General features: G+C 36.0%; 1 protein-coding gene across 23 annotated transcripts in view; it reads right to left on the reverse strand.

Annotated features, from left to right (window-relative positions):
• Nucleotides 1–5,759: 5,759 nt before the first annotated feature.
• Nucleotides 5,760–13,836, reverse strand: part of EPB41L2 (erythrocyte membrane protein band 4.1 like 2) — a 105,646-nt gene continuing 97,569 nt past the window's right edge. For 18 of the 23 annotated variants that reach the window (XM_038132255.1, XM_038132274.1, XM_038132272.1 and 15 more), the window contains 5 exons: nt 13,160–13,720; nt 11,202–11,324; nt 10,656–10,754; nt 8,472–8,552; nt 5,760–5,898 (listed from right to left, as the gene is read on the reverse strand). In XM_038132255.1, the coding sequence (XP_037988183.1) occupies nt 5,791–5,898; nt 8,472–8,552; nt 10,656–10,754; nt 11,202–11,324; nt 13,160–13,720 (972 nt within the window). In that variant the 3' untranslated portion in view covers nt 5,760–5,790. The remainder of the gene's footprint in view (nt 5,899–8,471; nt 8,553–10,655; nt 10,755–11,201; nt 11,325–13,159; nt 13,721–13,836) is intronic. The other 5 variants (XM_038132276.1, XM_038132275.1, XM_038132268.1 and 2 more) reach the window with 1 other exon arrangement.

A 13,836-nucleotide genomic window follows, 5' to 3' on the forward strand; every position in this document is an offset into this window, starting at 1 on the left:
CTACGCAGATACAGAAATTACCATCTCTGTTACTGTTGTCACACGTTATCCAAACTATGCAGAGCCAAAGCCAATGAGAACTTCTGTTACACAAGTGTGCTGACAGATGGCAGCAGTCTAAACTGAGAATAGCACCAAAAATACACTGCTCAGAAGGGAGGAAGAATGTAGTGAGAAGTTTTATGATTTGTTTTGTTATCTGAAAACCACAGTAGATCCTATCTCCATGAACTCAGTAGAACCACTTGTGGACTGAGGGGCATTTCAACTTCCAGTGTGATGTTCAAATGTCCTCTGTTTTGGCAGCTGAAGATTTCTTCTTTTAACTACAGAAATCAGGAGTTTATTGGAAGATGTTTAAAATACACTGGTACTTAAGTACCAGGCAATTGTGCCACCCTTCTGGCAGCCCTGCAGACCACTTGCACTAATCCCTGTTTTTTAAGGTTCTGTGACCTCTAGAATTGCAGTTCTCAGAAGTAATCTCCTCACTTCAAATATCCTCCAAGCTTATGTCTGAGTGCCAAAAGTCATACAGAGAATAAACAACTTTATTTTATAACAGAATTACAGAAAGCAAAATATCACTTAATACAACTTTAAGCTACTATAAATCTAATTTGGCATTTTAACTATACACAGAACCAACAGCAAAATAAAACCCAAACAAACAACCCCCCAGCAAGAACAAAATTAAAAATAAACCCCAATATAATTAACAGGTTTTTGCCATGGCAGTCTCAACTGATGGTACTCTTGTACTACCTTATGAGTGGAGTTCATCTTACATCTTTTATTCAGTAGCCTAAAAACCTGCATTAACCATTAGAGGAAGCATGTGAAACATATACCTTCTCTGTAACAGAAATGTCAGTTCTAACATGGAGACACAGTGAGGTTTAAAAGCAAGCGAGCATCCTACACATGTATCCAAATAATGGAAGCACTGAAATTGGGACACAGTAAGAAAAAAAAGCACTACGGTTTTAAGCTGCCTAGATCATCTCTTGTTGGAAAAAGAGAAAGATATTTTGTTCTTCCTTCTTTCCTTATCTGGAATGCTGCAGACAGCAAAAAGTCTGCAAAAAGTTGAGCATTGGCACCAAAGTGCAAAAAGAACACAGTGCTCAGTCAGAAGAAATCTGTCTGCAACTCCTTCTCCTCTACAGACTGCCACACCATCTCTGCTCCGCAGAGAGGAGAACCTTGGAAAAGAAAGAGTTACAGAGATACCAGTATAAAATTTATCCAAAGAAATATATTTTTTCAAATTTTAGCAAATGTTTTATTTTTATAAAAAACTTAATTATGTGATATCATATATTTACCTGAATAATCTGAAAAAAATTCTGTAAATTACTCCAGTAAGAGATTTCACTTGAAATATCTGAAAAAACTATATCTAAATTAGTAAAGATCCTCTTTCCTGCACAATTATCACCTGCTCCAGTGAACAATGATTTCCAGACTTCTTTTGTTCACTTTCATATAATTAAGAACCAGTTTCAAAAATACAAGTATTTGTGCAAAAGAAGATCATACCCTCTAGAACTTCATTAAAAAAAACCCAAAACTCTAAGATTGTTAAGAAGTGGTTATAAAAATAAACAAGAAAGACTGGAAGGGAATATAGACCAAGGATGTTAAAATGGAGTTTGGTATTGGCATTTAAGTCGTGAACATCTGGTCATTGTTGCTAGGCCTGGTGGATTCAGTGGAGTCATGATGACTTGGAATGACTACAGTTCTTCGTGGTCAGTGACATTTTTATTTCTGGAAGAAAAATTGATATGGAAGGTTACATAAGCAGTTGCAACAGATACCATGTCAGTGTCACATCAGAGTCAGAAAGTAACTTGCTCTATGCATGGTTCTTTGGTGGTTTTTTTTTTACAAGAAGGGAAGGTTATTTCATTAAAAAAAATGTTGCATTGACTAAAATTCCCTTCAGTCATTAGACATAGAGTACTACACTTTTTCAACATACTCATCTTGCTTTAGAGCATTTTTTTCCCTTCCCAAAATTCTCATGTTATTTTAACTGCAACCCCTTGCACAGTTTACTGAAAATTTTAATCCACAACCTAGAACATAAATAAAAACAGAAGGTAGTTGTTCAATTCAGTAATCCTTCAGAATCAGAATGCAGTATCTTTTACTTTTATTACAGAAAACAAGCCTACACCAAGAATACTGCTGTAGTCATCAGAGCTTTCATTGCCTCAGAAACAACTATGCAAAATTCATTGCATGGCTCCATTGCCTTAGCAAAGGAGAGCAAAAGGCTGTTGAAAGATAGTCAAGGCAATTCAGGTGGCTTTCTTTTGTTTAGATGACTAAATTTTTTTCCCTAAAGTTTAACTGAAAGGCATCATCAGTCAAACAAGTCTCCAGGTCTGACACAAAAGTAGCATGGAGAAATGTCCTCTTTTGTACTCTCAAAAGCATTGAAGACCAGGAACCTGTAAAGCAATCGACAAACTCAGACAAGAACAACTGACACACTCTAGTCCTTTGCAAACAATCATTCCACAATGTCTATGTTTCTCAAAATGCAAAAACAAACCCCTTCAGACAATGGAAGGAATTCTTTGAATGCTTTTTTCCCCTGAATAAAATTTTTACAATGTAGATGAATATTTGACGAAGGAACAGAATCAACTTTGCAGCTGGTCACTAATGTAGAAATGTGGTGCAAACCCACCAAAATAATTTTTTTCCTCCCATGACCCAGTCCTCTCTAAAAAGATGTAATTACTTCTGTGGGATATATTGTGTTGAACACTGATTCAGGATTAAAGTAGCATGAAGAACCTGGCACATTCTACACACATGTAAGACAAGAGGCAATCCCTGTTTCCAAGACCTTTAAATTCACACTGATTAATAATGAATTCAAAATGTGATGGTAGCACATAGAATAGTAAAACCCTGCAAATCCAAACCATCTGTTCTGTTGTCTCAGTGTATCTTTCTACCTTAGATCTGTGATGGAAGTGCTGAAAATATGCAAGGGGTGGTTTGAGTGTGCATGTTTAATGCTGCTGTGTACCAAGGGACCAGTGAAATCACCCAAAGTACAGGCATTCTCCTTACTGCAAACAGCTCTCACAAAAGTGATGTGCATTTTTCCAAGCCTTCTAGAACATTTATGTGATGTGGGGACTCATAAACACCCCTCTATCTCACAGTTCAGTACAGTTCCCTGTCCTCCCCTGTGCTTTTAAACCAAAACTGGAGCATACATGTTATACTCATTTTCAGGGTCACTAAGCAACAAAGCCATGAAACAAACCCAACTGAATGCTGAAATAAAGGTACAATGAGAAACCAGACATTTGTGCAGTGTTTCTTACTTTTGGTGCTTTTCCCCAACTGTCCCTCACGAGCAACCCCACCTCCAGTGTTATTTTTGGTTTCTAGCATTACCTAATGCGAAAATAATTTTTAAAACTATTAATGCTACAACATGAATATCCAGGTGAGTGCTCCTCTAGCACTTCAGAACGTGATCTATGTTTTCTCCTGGTTTGTACATTTATGAACAAAAAATATTAATTTCTTTTTCAAACACAGAATAATCTGACCAAATCAGAAGAAATTTTCTGGAGGCAGCCCAAACTCAGATCTACTGTGTTTTACATCATGAAAAATTATGCAAACTTACATGCTGAGAAGCTCAGAGAAAAACTAGCCAGAAAATACTGTCTGAACACACATGACCAAAACAAACATTGCAGTTCTAGCACAATCTGTACAAGGTCAGGAAGGGAATTGGAACCACTTTGACAGAGAAGATGGATAAACTTCCTGTCTGATGCAGAGGGCAGGCCATTCTACTCTCATGCTCGTATTCTATTCTCCATGGCACTCAACATTGCTGCTCTATGCAGTACTGCAAACAGCAGGAGCTCAGGACAAACTCTCAGGAGGGTTATGTGTACAGTGATGAGACCCAACAATTCTGCCAGCAGACGTGAAAAACTCTTGCCCCGACATCCCACCACAGGCTGGCTCTTAACTGACCATATCCATGTCAACATCTGGCAATGGATATTAGTTCTCCCCTTCCTCAGCCACCCACAGGCACACTCACTACTACCCAGCTGTTAAGAAAAGAGACACTTGTAGGTAGATTAAATAAACTAAAGCTTTAGTCTACGTCTTTCAGCTGAAAATATGCATCTGTGATCAGGCTAGCTCAGGAAGAGTCCAATGCTTTGATAACGGCCATGCTCCATGGAACAGCATTCAACATATGCACTTCATATCCTCTCAACTGATACTTGAATCTTTTCTCTTCTGGATCCCAGAAGTGACACTCAACAGTTGTGTCTTCAGCTTTTAGGAAATTCAGGCACAGCAATAAAACTGATCTTTTTAACACGACAGATTATCAGGATTATGTGAAAAACACCCTCCCCTCTAGTAGCTTACACCAAATTTGGAATCAAGTCAGTGTCTCATTTTTCATATGTTCCTGTCACTTCATGGCTGTGCTCAAGTCTTCTAAAGCTGCAGGTTGAAATTTATAATGGCTAGTTTCCTTGGGAAAAGAATTTTGTCCAATGCTAAGGGAATGCCTACCTGCACAGGACATAGAAGTCCACAGGCCACAACCACCATTGTATAAAATACGGGAAAATAAAAATCATGACTACTCTCATTTCTTTAAAACATATAAAATTTATTTCTTTTACCTAGTCTGCCCCTACATCAACATTGATCAAAGTGCATATTAAAGGCTTGAAGTTGTACTAAGACAATTTTCCTTGAGATATTCCAATAGCACCGCTGCTCTTCCAGCTAGATACAGAGGCTGGTCAGTAAAAATCCAGAGGTCTCCTAATGAAGGTTTAAACCACTGGTTGTTACATTTTTTATAAATCTCTCCCACTGATATACCCATTTATCCATTAACAAAACCTTTTTCTTGAATCTGAATCTACCATTAACAAAACCATCAATTTTGAAAAAAACTGAAGCTTGAGTCTCATACCAACAGCGTGACAAGCACAGGAAATCTGAAGCTTTACACCCCCAAATGGTTACAGAGTTTTAAGACATTAGTCTATAATGAGTGCAAGAGCAGATTTATTCAGTGTTCATCCTGCTCTTTCTATTGAATACATGAAGGAGAACCGTATTGTGTTTTTTTCCTTTTTTCCCCTCAACCTAGAAAGGAGAGTCTAATAAACTAACATGACTTCAAACAGTTTTTTCAACTGATAAAAGCCTTTAAAACTTGAGCTTCCAATACATTTACCTTTTTGCCTGGGAAAATGATAAAAAGCCAAAAATTTCCGTGTGTTTAGCTGACTAAACCGAAACGTCCAAGTGTGTCCTTTCACTACTGAAAACTACACAGTCTTCCCACTAAACAAGCAAGATGTTAGGCAAGAACTATAATCATGCAGGTAAACAGAAAAGTGTGACACATCCTTCATATTTTGCAGAAATAGCCTAAACCCACTTCAATATAAACTGTAACAACTTGACCAGACATCGCAGAAAATGCTGTGAGAGTACGGTGACAAAACTGGGAGACATGTATAGGAACATTTGCAACTGAAATTAATGTCAGATTAGACCTAAGACAAAAATTCATATACTAATAGTCTTCTATTAGCACCTGTTTCAACTCACCCTTCTGGGAACCCCTATCTTAGAGATGCCTCATATTTTTCAGCTGAAAAGACATGAATGCAACAGCAAACTGATGCCACATTTTCCTGTGTTAATTACATGCATAAGCTTACCTAAAGTATTTGCTTGAGAGCATTTTTGATTTTAGTCTTCATCTTCCTCAGCAAGTTCAGTTTCTTTGTGCACCACCACTCTCGTCACAGACATGTCAGGGTGCTGTTCTTTGGCTTCTTTGATTGCCTGTGCCAGGGCCTGCAAACGTATTTGAAACATGCAACTTAACAAAACCAAGAGGACATTCGTGTGGGGTCAGAGAATGGGAGAGTACCTTTGGAAAATTTGGTTATCATTTTTCAGAACTGTAAATTCCTGAACTTGAGATCAAAGGTAAAAAAACCAACCAACCCCCAAACCAAGTCCCAAAACAGAAAACCCAAAATAAAGAAAAAAAACCAAACCTACCATCTTAAAAATTTACCAAGATTTCCAGGAAGTAACAAGTAACCACAAAGTTTTAAGATAACTTTGTAGCTCATCTTAGGTTTAAAAAAAAAAAAAAAAAGTATTTCTATATCCCATAACTTTTTGAACTTCTGCAAAGGATCTAACAAATATGCCTAAACAAGAGTTTAAGATACTAGAGAAAAATAAGAGTGCCCTTTAGTTTCCTGAACAAAACAGAAAGATACTTTGGAATTTACATTAAGTGTGGTACTGAAACTCTGGAATAAGATCATAACAAATTTCTCAGCACAAGAATCCCATTTTTCTCCTTGTACTAGTTTAAGAGAAATTTCTCTAGCTTAATTCAGGGAGATGCTTATAATCCCTCCCCATTTTAAGAAATTTTATCATTCAAGAGATGTACCAATACACCCAGTTGGCTCAGATGACCATCATAAGTCCCTTCCAACTGAAATGTAATATTTCATTCTACATCACTGTCAACCACATAAGAGCACACCCTGAATCATCACAGGTGAAATAGCACCTGAGGCCTTCTCTTTCTTGTACACATCTTAGTACACATCTTATTTGGTGAGCTGTATTACTGCTGGAACCTAACATAAGACAAAAACCAGAAGACATGGAAAGGTATTCAGAAGCAACAGTTCATCTGTTCACCTTAGTAACAAATGCAACTAACCCTCCCCCAAAATACTAGAAGGAGCAAGAAAAATATAATGCAACAAAAAGGTTTACCTTAATTTAGGAAAGTGACTATTTCCTGAGCTAGCTACAGATATTAAGTGAGAGAAGATATAACTAACTCTGAAGAGAGATTGAAAACACCAGCATTAGGCACCCTAACTATTATGGGACACTGAATTTGAAATCCTATTAAGGGAATATGTATAGGACACATAATGTGTATTGGTACAATACTGATGTTTGCTGTCTATTAGCAATCAAATTACAAACAATGAAAAAACCCTAAGAGAATGTCTAGTAAATTACAAGTAATACAAGCATTCGTATTCTGAAACTCCACACTGAAATATTATTTTCCTATTGAAAACTGTTTCAGTAATTACAGGGGAGCTAATAGACAAAATAAAAAAACATCCAGCATGTAGTTTGGGCATTTAAGAAGCTTCATATTCACTAAAGAAAACGTGGTAGATATTTCTTAAATCTCTTAAAAGCTGCTCACTGCTGTTTTAAACTACAGTGATTAAAACTGAATTTTGTACTTCCTTTTTTTATAATTTCATTTTTTTTACCTCATTATTCACTTATCACCAATTAAAGAAGGGCTTTAAGAATTGTCTGGTATATTAAAGCTGTTTTGTGATGTTTCCAGACATTTGAAGTGCACTGAATGTGTGTCAAGGCAAACAAGATCCATCCACGCCTGATGCTAAGCAGCCCTGTCATCTAATTATGAGTTTCAAGAAGAGATTCAACTTGCCAAAAGACACTTCCCGGACACAAATCAAAATAAATTCCTTGAAAACTCTCACTATATTACAATTCAAAAGTTAAACTGAACCCTGTTATGCTGATTTGAGAAGAAGCCTTCACAAAGTTAGAAATAGTTTCACCACAAGGTAGTCTATTCCATTTGTATTAACCAATGACTGTTGATTGCCTTTGTTACTGTAGTTTCTTAGATGAAAAAAAGCCTGTGTAATCATCACTACAAAGGCTAGATAATTGACCTTCCTCAATCATTTTCCTGTGTGCTCAAATTCAGCCTTAATAATTTGGCACATAGAAGGTGATCTTAACCTTAGTTACTAAGATATTGTAAAATACTGCTTTAGTACTGATGGAGATAAAAGGTACATACAATTACAGCAGATCAACAATTACTTTTGTTACACATAATTCTACAAATACTGGCCAAAACCTAATTCTTAAATTCAAGCAGTTAATGTTCTAATGTATTTCAAAGCTTTCAATCAAAATGAGCGCTGCATTCAGATGCTGTTGAAACAATGCAGTAGAGACTCCCATCTACCCAGATCAATGTATCAAAATAAGATTATTTCAGTAATGCTTTTCCTCCCAGTACAAAAGCTGCACTAAATAAACTGGGTCTTTTCTAAAAAGAGTAATCCCTCTAAAAATAGCAAAAACCCATTCACATGATCTATGACGCAAATTTACAAATGCTGTTTATCTTCCACATATATTTAAAAGGCTTCTTAATAGCAAAACACAACTGTTTAATAACTATGCCACAATCACCAGTCTCAAGGTCTTTCTATATAGTTTTACTCAATTTTTCTACCTTTCTCTGACTTCATATTTCTGAAACATCATCTAGAGCTCACCAAACTATGAAACCCACATTTTAAGTGTTAAGTTTGCATACTCACCTCATCGTGGTCAATATCTGCATCTCCAGTAATGACAATGCGCTTCTCAATTCTTGTTTCTGATACACCACCTTTTACCATCTACAGATGGCAGAAAAATAAAAAAAAACAAACAGAAAAACATCCCTGGAATTATTCTGTATTTCCACAAAGCACAGCCTTCTGTTCCATTGAAGCAAATAGATTTCTGTGTCTGAGTTGTAATTAGTAGTAAATGTGTTCAGTGCTAAATCATCCTCTCCTTTTTCAGCTATGCAGTCGGCCATCTTCTAGCAATTGTTACACTTGATAAAAATCAAGCAATAGAGAATTGCTCCTGTTACTAGAGCCCATGTTTGGCAAACTGTAATTCCAGCTTCTTCTGCCATATAAATCTGGCAACACAGAAATTCCAAGAGTCTTCTTTTATTTCAACCCATCTATCATGGGCCTCTACATAGTCATAATCCTATGCCATTAAATACAAAGAGGATCTGGTTTTCAGTTCTGTCATTCAAGGACCTTCATCAGATATTTTCAACAAATTTCACACTGCTGAGTTTTGTGCTTTTTTCCTTCACTTTTTATTCTGAAGAAGTGATCATATGATTAAAACACCTCAGTTTATAAAAAAATTCTTACAGAGATAATATTATTTGCCTTTTAAATCAGCCTGTGTATGAGAAAAGAATAAACTACTTCTTAAGATACACTGACCAAGGAAGAGCCAAGATGACTGCATTAAGAACGCCACTAGAATATTACAGCTATTTTGGAAGGTCACTTTATCAGTAATGAACAGTTTGCAATATAAAATAAAAAGTCAGCTTAGAAAATTCAAATAATCTTGTTACTGACTGTTTACCATCAATTCAAAAAACCATAAGGATCTGCTGCATCATGGTAATTCCAGTAATTTTTCAGTAGAAGACAAGATTGGAACCATTTTGTTTAATTGTTCCTTCCAAGAAGCAAGACTATTTGACATTTGAACTTGACAAGAAGATGTACACTTCCTGTCAAAACTGTGGTTCAATTCATTGAATAAAGATTTTTTCTTAAAATTGTGGTGGCTTAATTGTTCCAAAAACAAGCAGGAGTATGAAAAGGATCTGTTGACTAGTCTTTATAACAAATGTATTTTTAACATACGCATTTTTAATTCTGAGATTACTTTATTTCATGTTACTCAACATAATTCTTCCACTATAATTTTGTGCATATGATATTCAATCTTCAGAATATTTCAATCTTTATAAAATATATCCAGTGAGCAGTCAATTATAGTTCAATTCTGTCGTGTTGTAAAACTTCTGTATCTTGGCGGGGGGTGGGGGGAAAGAATCCCGAATTCACACTTTGTTTCCCTCTTCCATTTTTCTTTACCCTACACAATGCTTTCTATAATTTTCTTAGTAAAAGATGCTAAGAGTTCAAATAGGAGTTGAAATTGTGTTATTTAGGCATGCCTAAAATTTGACAAATATCTACATAAATTAGCAATAACAATAATCATCACCACACTTTGGTGATGATTTCATGCCAGAGTGTGTTAGAATCATCTAACACACTCTGGCATGAAACATTCCATGTTTCATGTTTTCCATGAAACAGATGTGATGTCCTGTTCACACTGAGTTTTCCTTTCCTTTTCAAGCATGGAATGCAGAGGAAATAATTCAGCATCCAAACACGCTTGCAAAGTAATCTCATAGAATGATCTGTTTTTAAATATACCCTAAACCTAGATGCACAAGGATGATGAAAACAAAGTCTGGGAAACATTGTTTCAGTTAATCATGGTTTCATTAACAGGTCTCCTGTGGACCTCAGACAAGCTAATTACACTAGCCAAGATTCTGTAGGATATCAGTGGGTGAGGACAGAACTGAACCTGTATAAATTTAAATTTACTCATTTGTGAAATACTGAAATAAGGCCTATATGAACTACTGAAAAACCACTAATCATATTTTTTCCCATTTCCATATCTGATTCCCAGATATTCCTGCTTATTCATTAGGACATCTGTCTTCAAAATCTCTACAGAAAGATTTAATTCTCATGCATGCCTGGAATGAATCCGTTCCATTTCAAGTTAGTTCTCCTCAATGAATTAGCAGATAAACAAGAAACTTCATGTAAAATTGTGTTTCGAGGGTCTGGTGTCTTTTTCAATTAAGAAAGACATGAAATATAGTTTACCTTTGTGATGTGTGTAGTTGTGGTAGTAGAAATGGACTCTGACGTAATTGTCTGTGCACTCACCAGCACGCCAGTATCACCAACAGCATTGCCATCAAGCTATAAGAAAAAAAATGTATCATTGTATATTGGCATTTAAAAAACTTCATTTTCACAGGAGAAAAGGCTAGTTTTCCTACTAAACACATTCTTTAATTCAGTTAGAACTGAAATCTAAACAGAAGCCAGCCAAGTTCCCAGAGTCAGGTAAGGCTATTATTATGGCCTATTCCTGTGGAGAATTCATGCTCACAGTTACGTCTTCCTTTCAGGAAAAATGAGATATTTAAGTGAGTTATACTTTTGCAGTCAGTAACTAAGTCTTTAAATAGCAAAAGAAAATTAAAACTTAAGTAATATGGTTTTGTAACATTTCACTCATAGCCAAAGTATAATCTTATCTGCTAGGAAAAAACTATATGATTTTGCAAAGCATTTTTGACATTATCTATGTTGATTTACATAACTGTAATAAAAATAAGATTGCAAACGAACCCATCACCATACCTGTGAAGATTCATATGTGATAGTTTTAGTTTCTGTTTGAACAATTGGAATTTCTTTAGTGGAGATTTCAGTTCTCTGCGTGGCATCTGAAATGGTTACCATCTCTGTTTTCACTACTGGAGGCTGTGATGCAAGAAATAAACAATCAATTCAAAAGACAGAAGAAGTTTTGTAAAGTGGACCAAGAAAACACAACCAAAAGCTCAAGAAAAGCATAACAGTAAGATAAGTATTTGACTGACTTCCCATACAAAAAGCATGCAATAAATAAGCAGAATGAAATGAAGATTATTACATCAGCCCTCTAGGATATCCATAACAATGTAGGAAAATCTAATCTTCTAATAACCTTGTCAAAGTTCAGTGTTTCAGCCAGCAGTACGTACCAAAGAGCAATTGCTAAAACAAAGCTGCAACACACGTACTGAAAATGTGTAAAAGCATCACTAAGAAAAAAATTAAAATCTTAGTTTGCATAAAGAAATTGACAGCTAATCAGACAGATAAACTTTGTATTAGAACTAATCTGGAAAAATATCTATCCCTCCTCAGTCTGCAAATCAGGACTAGAAATTCCATAAAGGTTTGACTTTTTAATATGTATTACTTCTGGAAAAGAAAAGCTTTTGCAAACTGGATTTTAAGCAGTCTAAATTTTTCTCTAAGTCAATGACTTCTTTTGACAAAGATTCTAAAACATTAGTTCAACAATTTAGAGTAAAATAGTGGTGTTCTCTGCAATATCACAAACAAAGCAATTAACCTGGGGTCTGTAAGCTAGTGAACTCAATACTTATCTTGTTGGAGCAGATTTTCATTAGATTTAAGAACTAAAGCCTTTTGATATTCTTCTAGACACATCAGCTTCTATCTTATATTGATTTTGAATACACATAGGGTAAAATCTCAGGAAAAAAAACCCCAAACACCCTTTCATGCTTGCACACACAGCAGCCCTTCTTCCCCTTTCTCCAAACCATCTACGCTTTTAGGAAGTGTGGGAACTTGCAAATTTTAGAAGTCTGATAAACTAATTCTTTCACATCATTAATCAGAACAGCTATGCATGCAAAAGACAACAAAAGAAAGAATGTGAGTTGTTTCAATTAAAAAAGTGAAGAAAAAAAATTTGCCACCATTACAAGAAAAAGCAGGTAGAGAGCTACAAAAAACTCACCCAACTGGTGAAAACCTCAGCAGAAGATCATGACAAAGTTTTAAAGACATACATGCCTGCCTTTCATTTTTTCCCTTTCTGCTTCTTTATCACTTGCCCAGTAATGAACTCTTCAACCTTATTTACCTTAAAACAACTGGCTGTGACAGGAACTCATGCATGCTTCCTAAGTATCTACTGCACTAGAAGACTTCACGGAAACATTGTGAGATGAGCCTCACCACTTAACAGTGCAGTGCTCTCACCTCTGCAATTTCTAACATATTCTAACCTACAAATCCATAATGTTTTATTGAAGGAGGGGAAAAAAGGCAAGAAAAGTAGTGAGCGAGTACGGGGAAAAAAAAGGAACAAAAATTTCTGACAGGTGCCTTCTAATTTCAATTTGCAATAGTTTTCCAATCACAATTACATATCATGGACTTGTCAAAAACAGTTGACAAATAGACAAGACAAGACTTAAAACACTGGAAACACGTAAATAATAAATACACATTATTTATGTGCATATAAAATACGGAGGAGATTAAAAAAAAGAGATCTCAGTCTTCGGAAGGTTTGCCTTTACTGGTGATTTTCACTCAGTTCTAGCAAAAAGTCAGAAACCATAACTGAAGGAGACAGAATTTCACTGCTCATCAATGGTTTCCCCTTCCAAATGATCTGAATCTTGTTGGATGCCAGAAGACGTGGAGGAATAGGAGAAGAAGAAAGGCAGGTATATTTTCACCCCAAGAAATATCTCTGCTTAATCTAGTTGTCATACTGTTCTACCATTTACCTCAGAACAACAAATTAATTGTGGTGCAACATCAATGTCAACATGAGACACATCTCCATTGAGTTTCAGCTGTTCCTCCTCTTTTTCTTCACCTACATCTTGCTTAATTTGCTCTGACAAATTCTTCTCTTCTGTAGCTACAGTAACTGTATTTTCCTGGACCAAATCTTCAGCTGCAACTTGTGTGTGCACAACTGGTACATTCAGTTTACTGCCTTCTGGTATGGCTTCCACATGCTGCATATTTTCTTCATGTTCTTTCCTTTTCATGTCTTCCTCTTCTTCCTGTTCTTCCCTGATGACTTCCTCAACTGCCCTATGATGTGGATGGTATTCTCCCACCTCTTCATCCTCACTCTCACTACTACTGCTGCTGCTGCTACTATCTGATGGCAATGATGAAGAGTCCTTTTTTGACACGTGCTCCACCTTACATGTCTCCCCAGCATCAGTGGCAACTTGCATTTTCCCTTTGTTGGTTTCGTCTACGACTAGTGTTTCTTCTATCCCAAACTCTGCCTGCTTCTTCTCCTCCACTATGTCCAGAGTCTCATGTGAACTCTGCACAAAAAACATGGATGAGGATAAACAAAAGAAGAGTATATGAATAAATTAAAATGATGAAAATAAAATTAGCTGATAGCTGGTTCATGTCATATGGAAGACAAAAGATGACT

The sequence above is a fragment of the Motacilla alba genome, chromosome 3 (genome assembly GCF_015832195.1).
Source record: "Motacilla alba alba isolate MOTALB_02 chromosome 3, Motacilla_alba_V1.0_pri, whole genome shotgun sequence".
NCBI classification, from domain to species: Eukaryota; Metazoa; Chordata; class Aves; order Passeriformes; family Motacillidae; genus Motacilla; species Motacilla alba.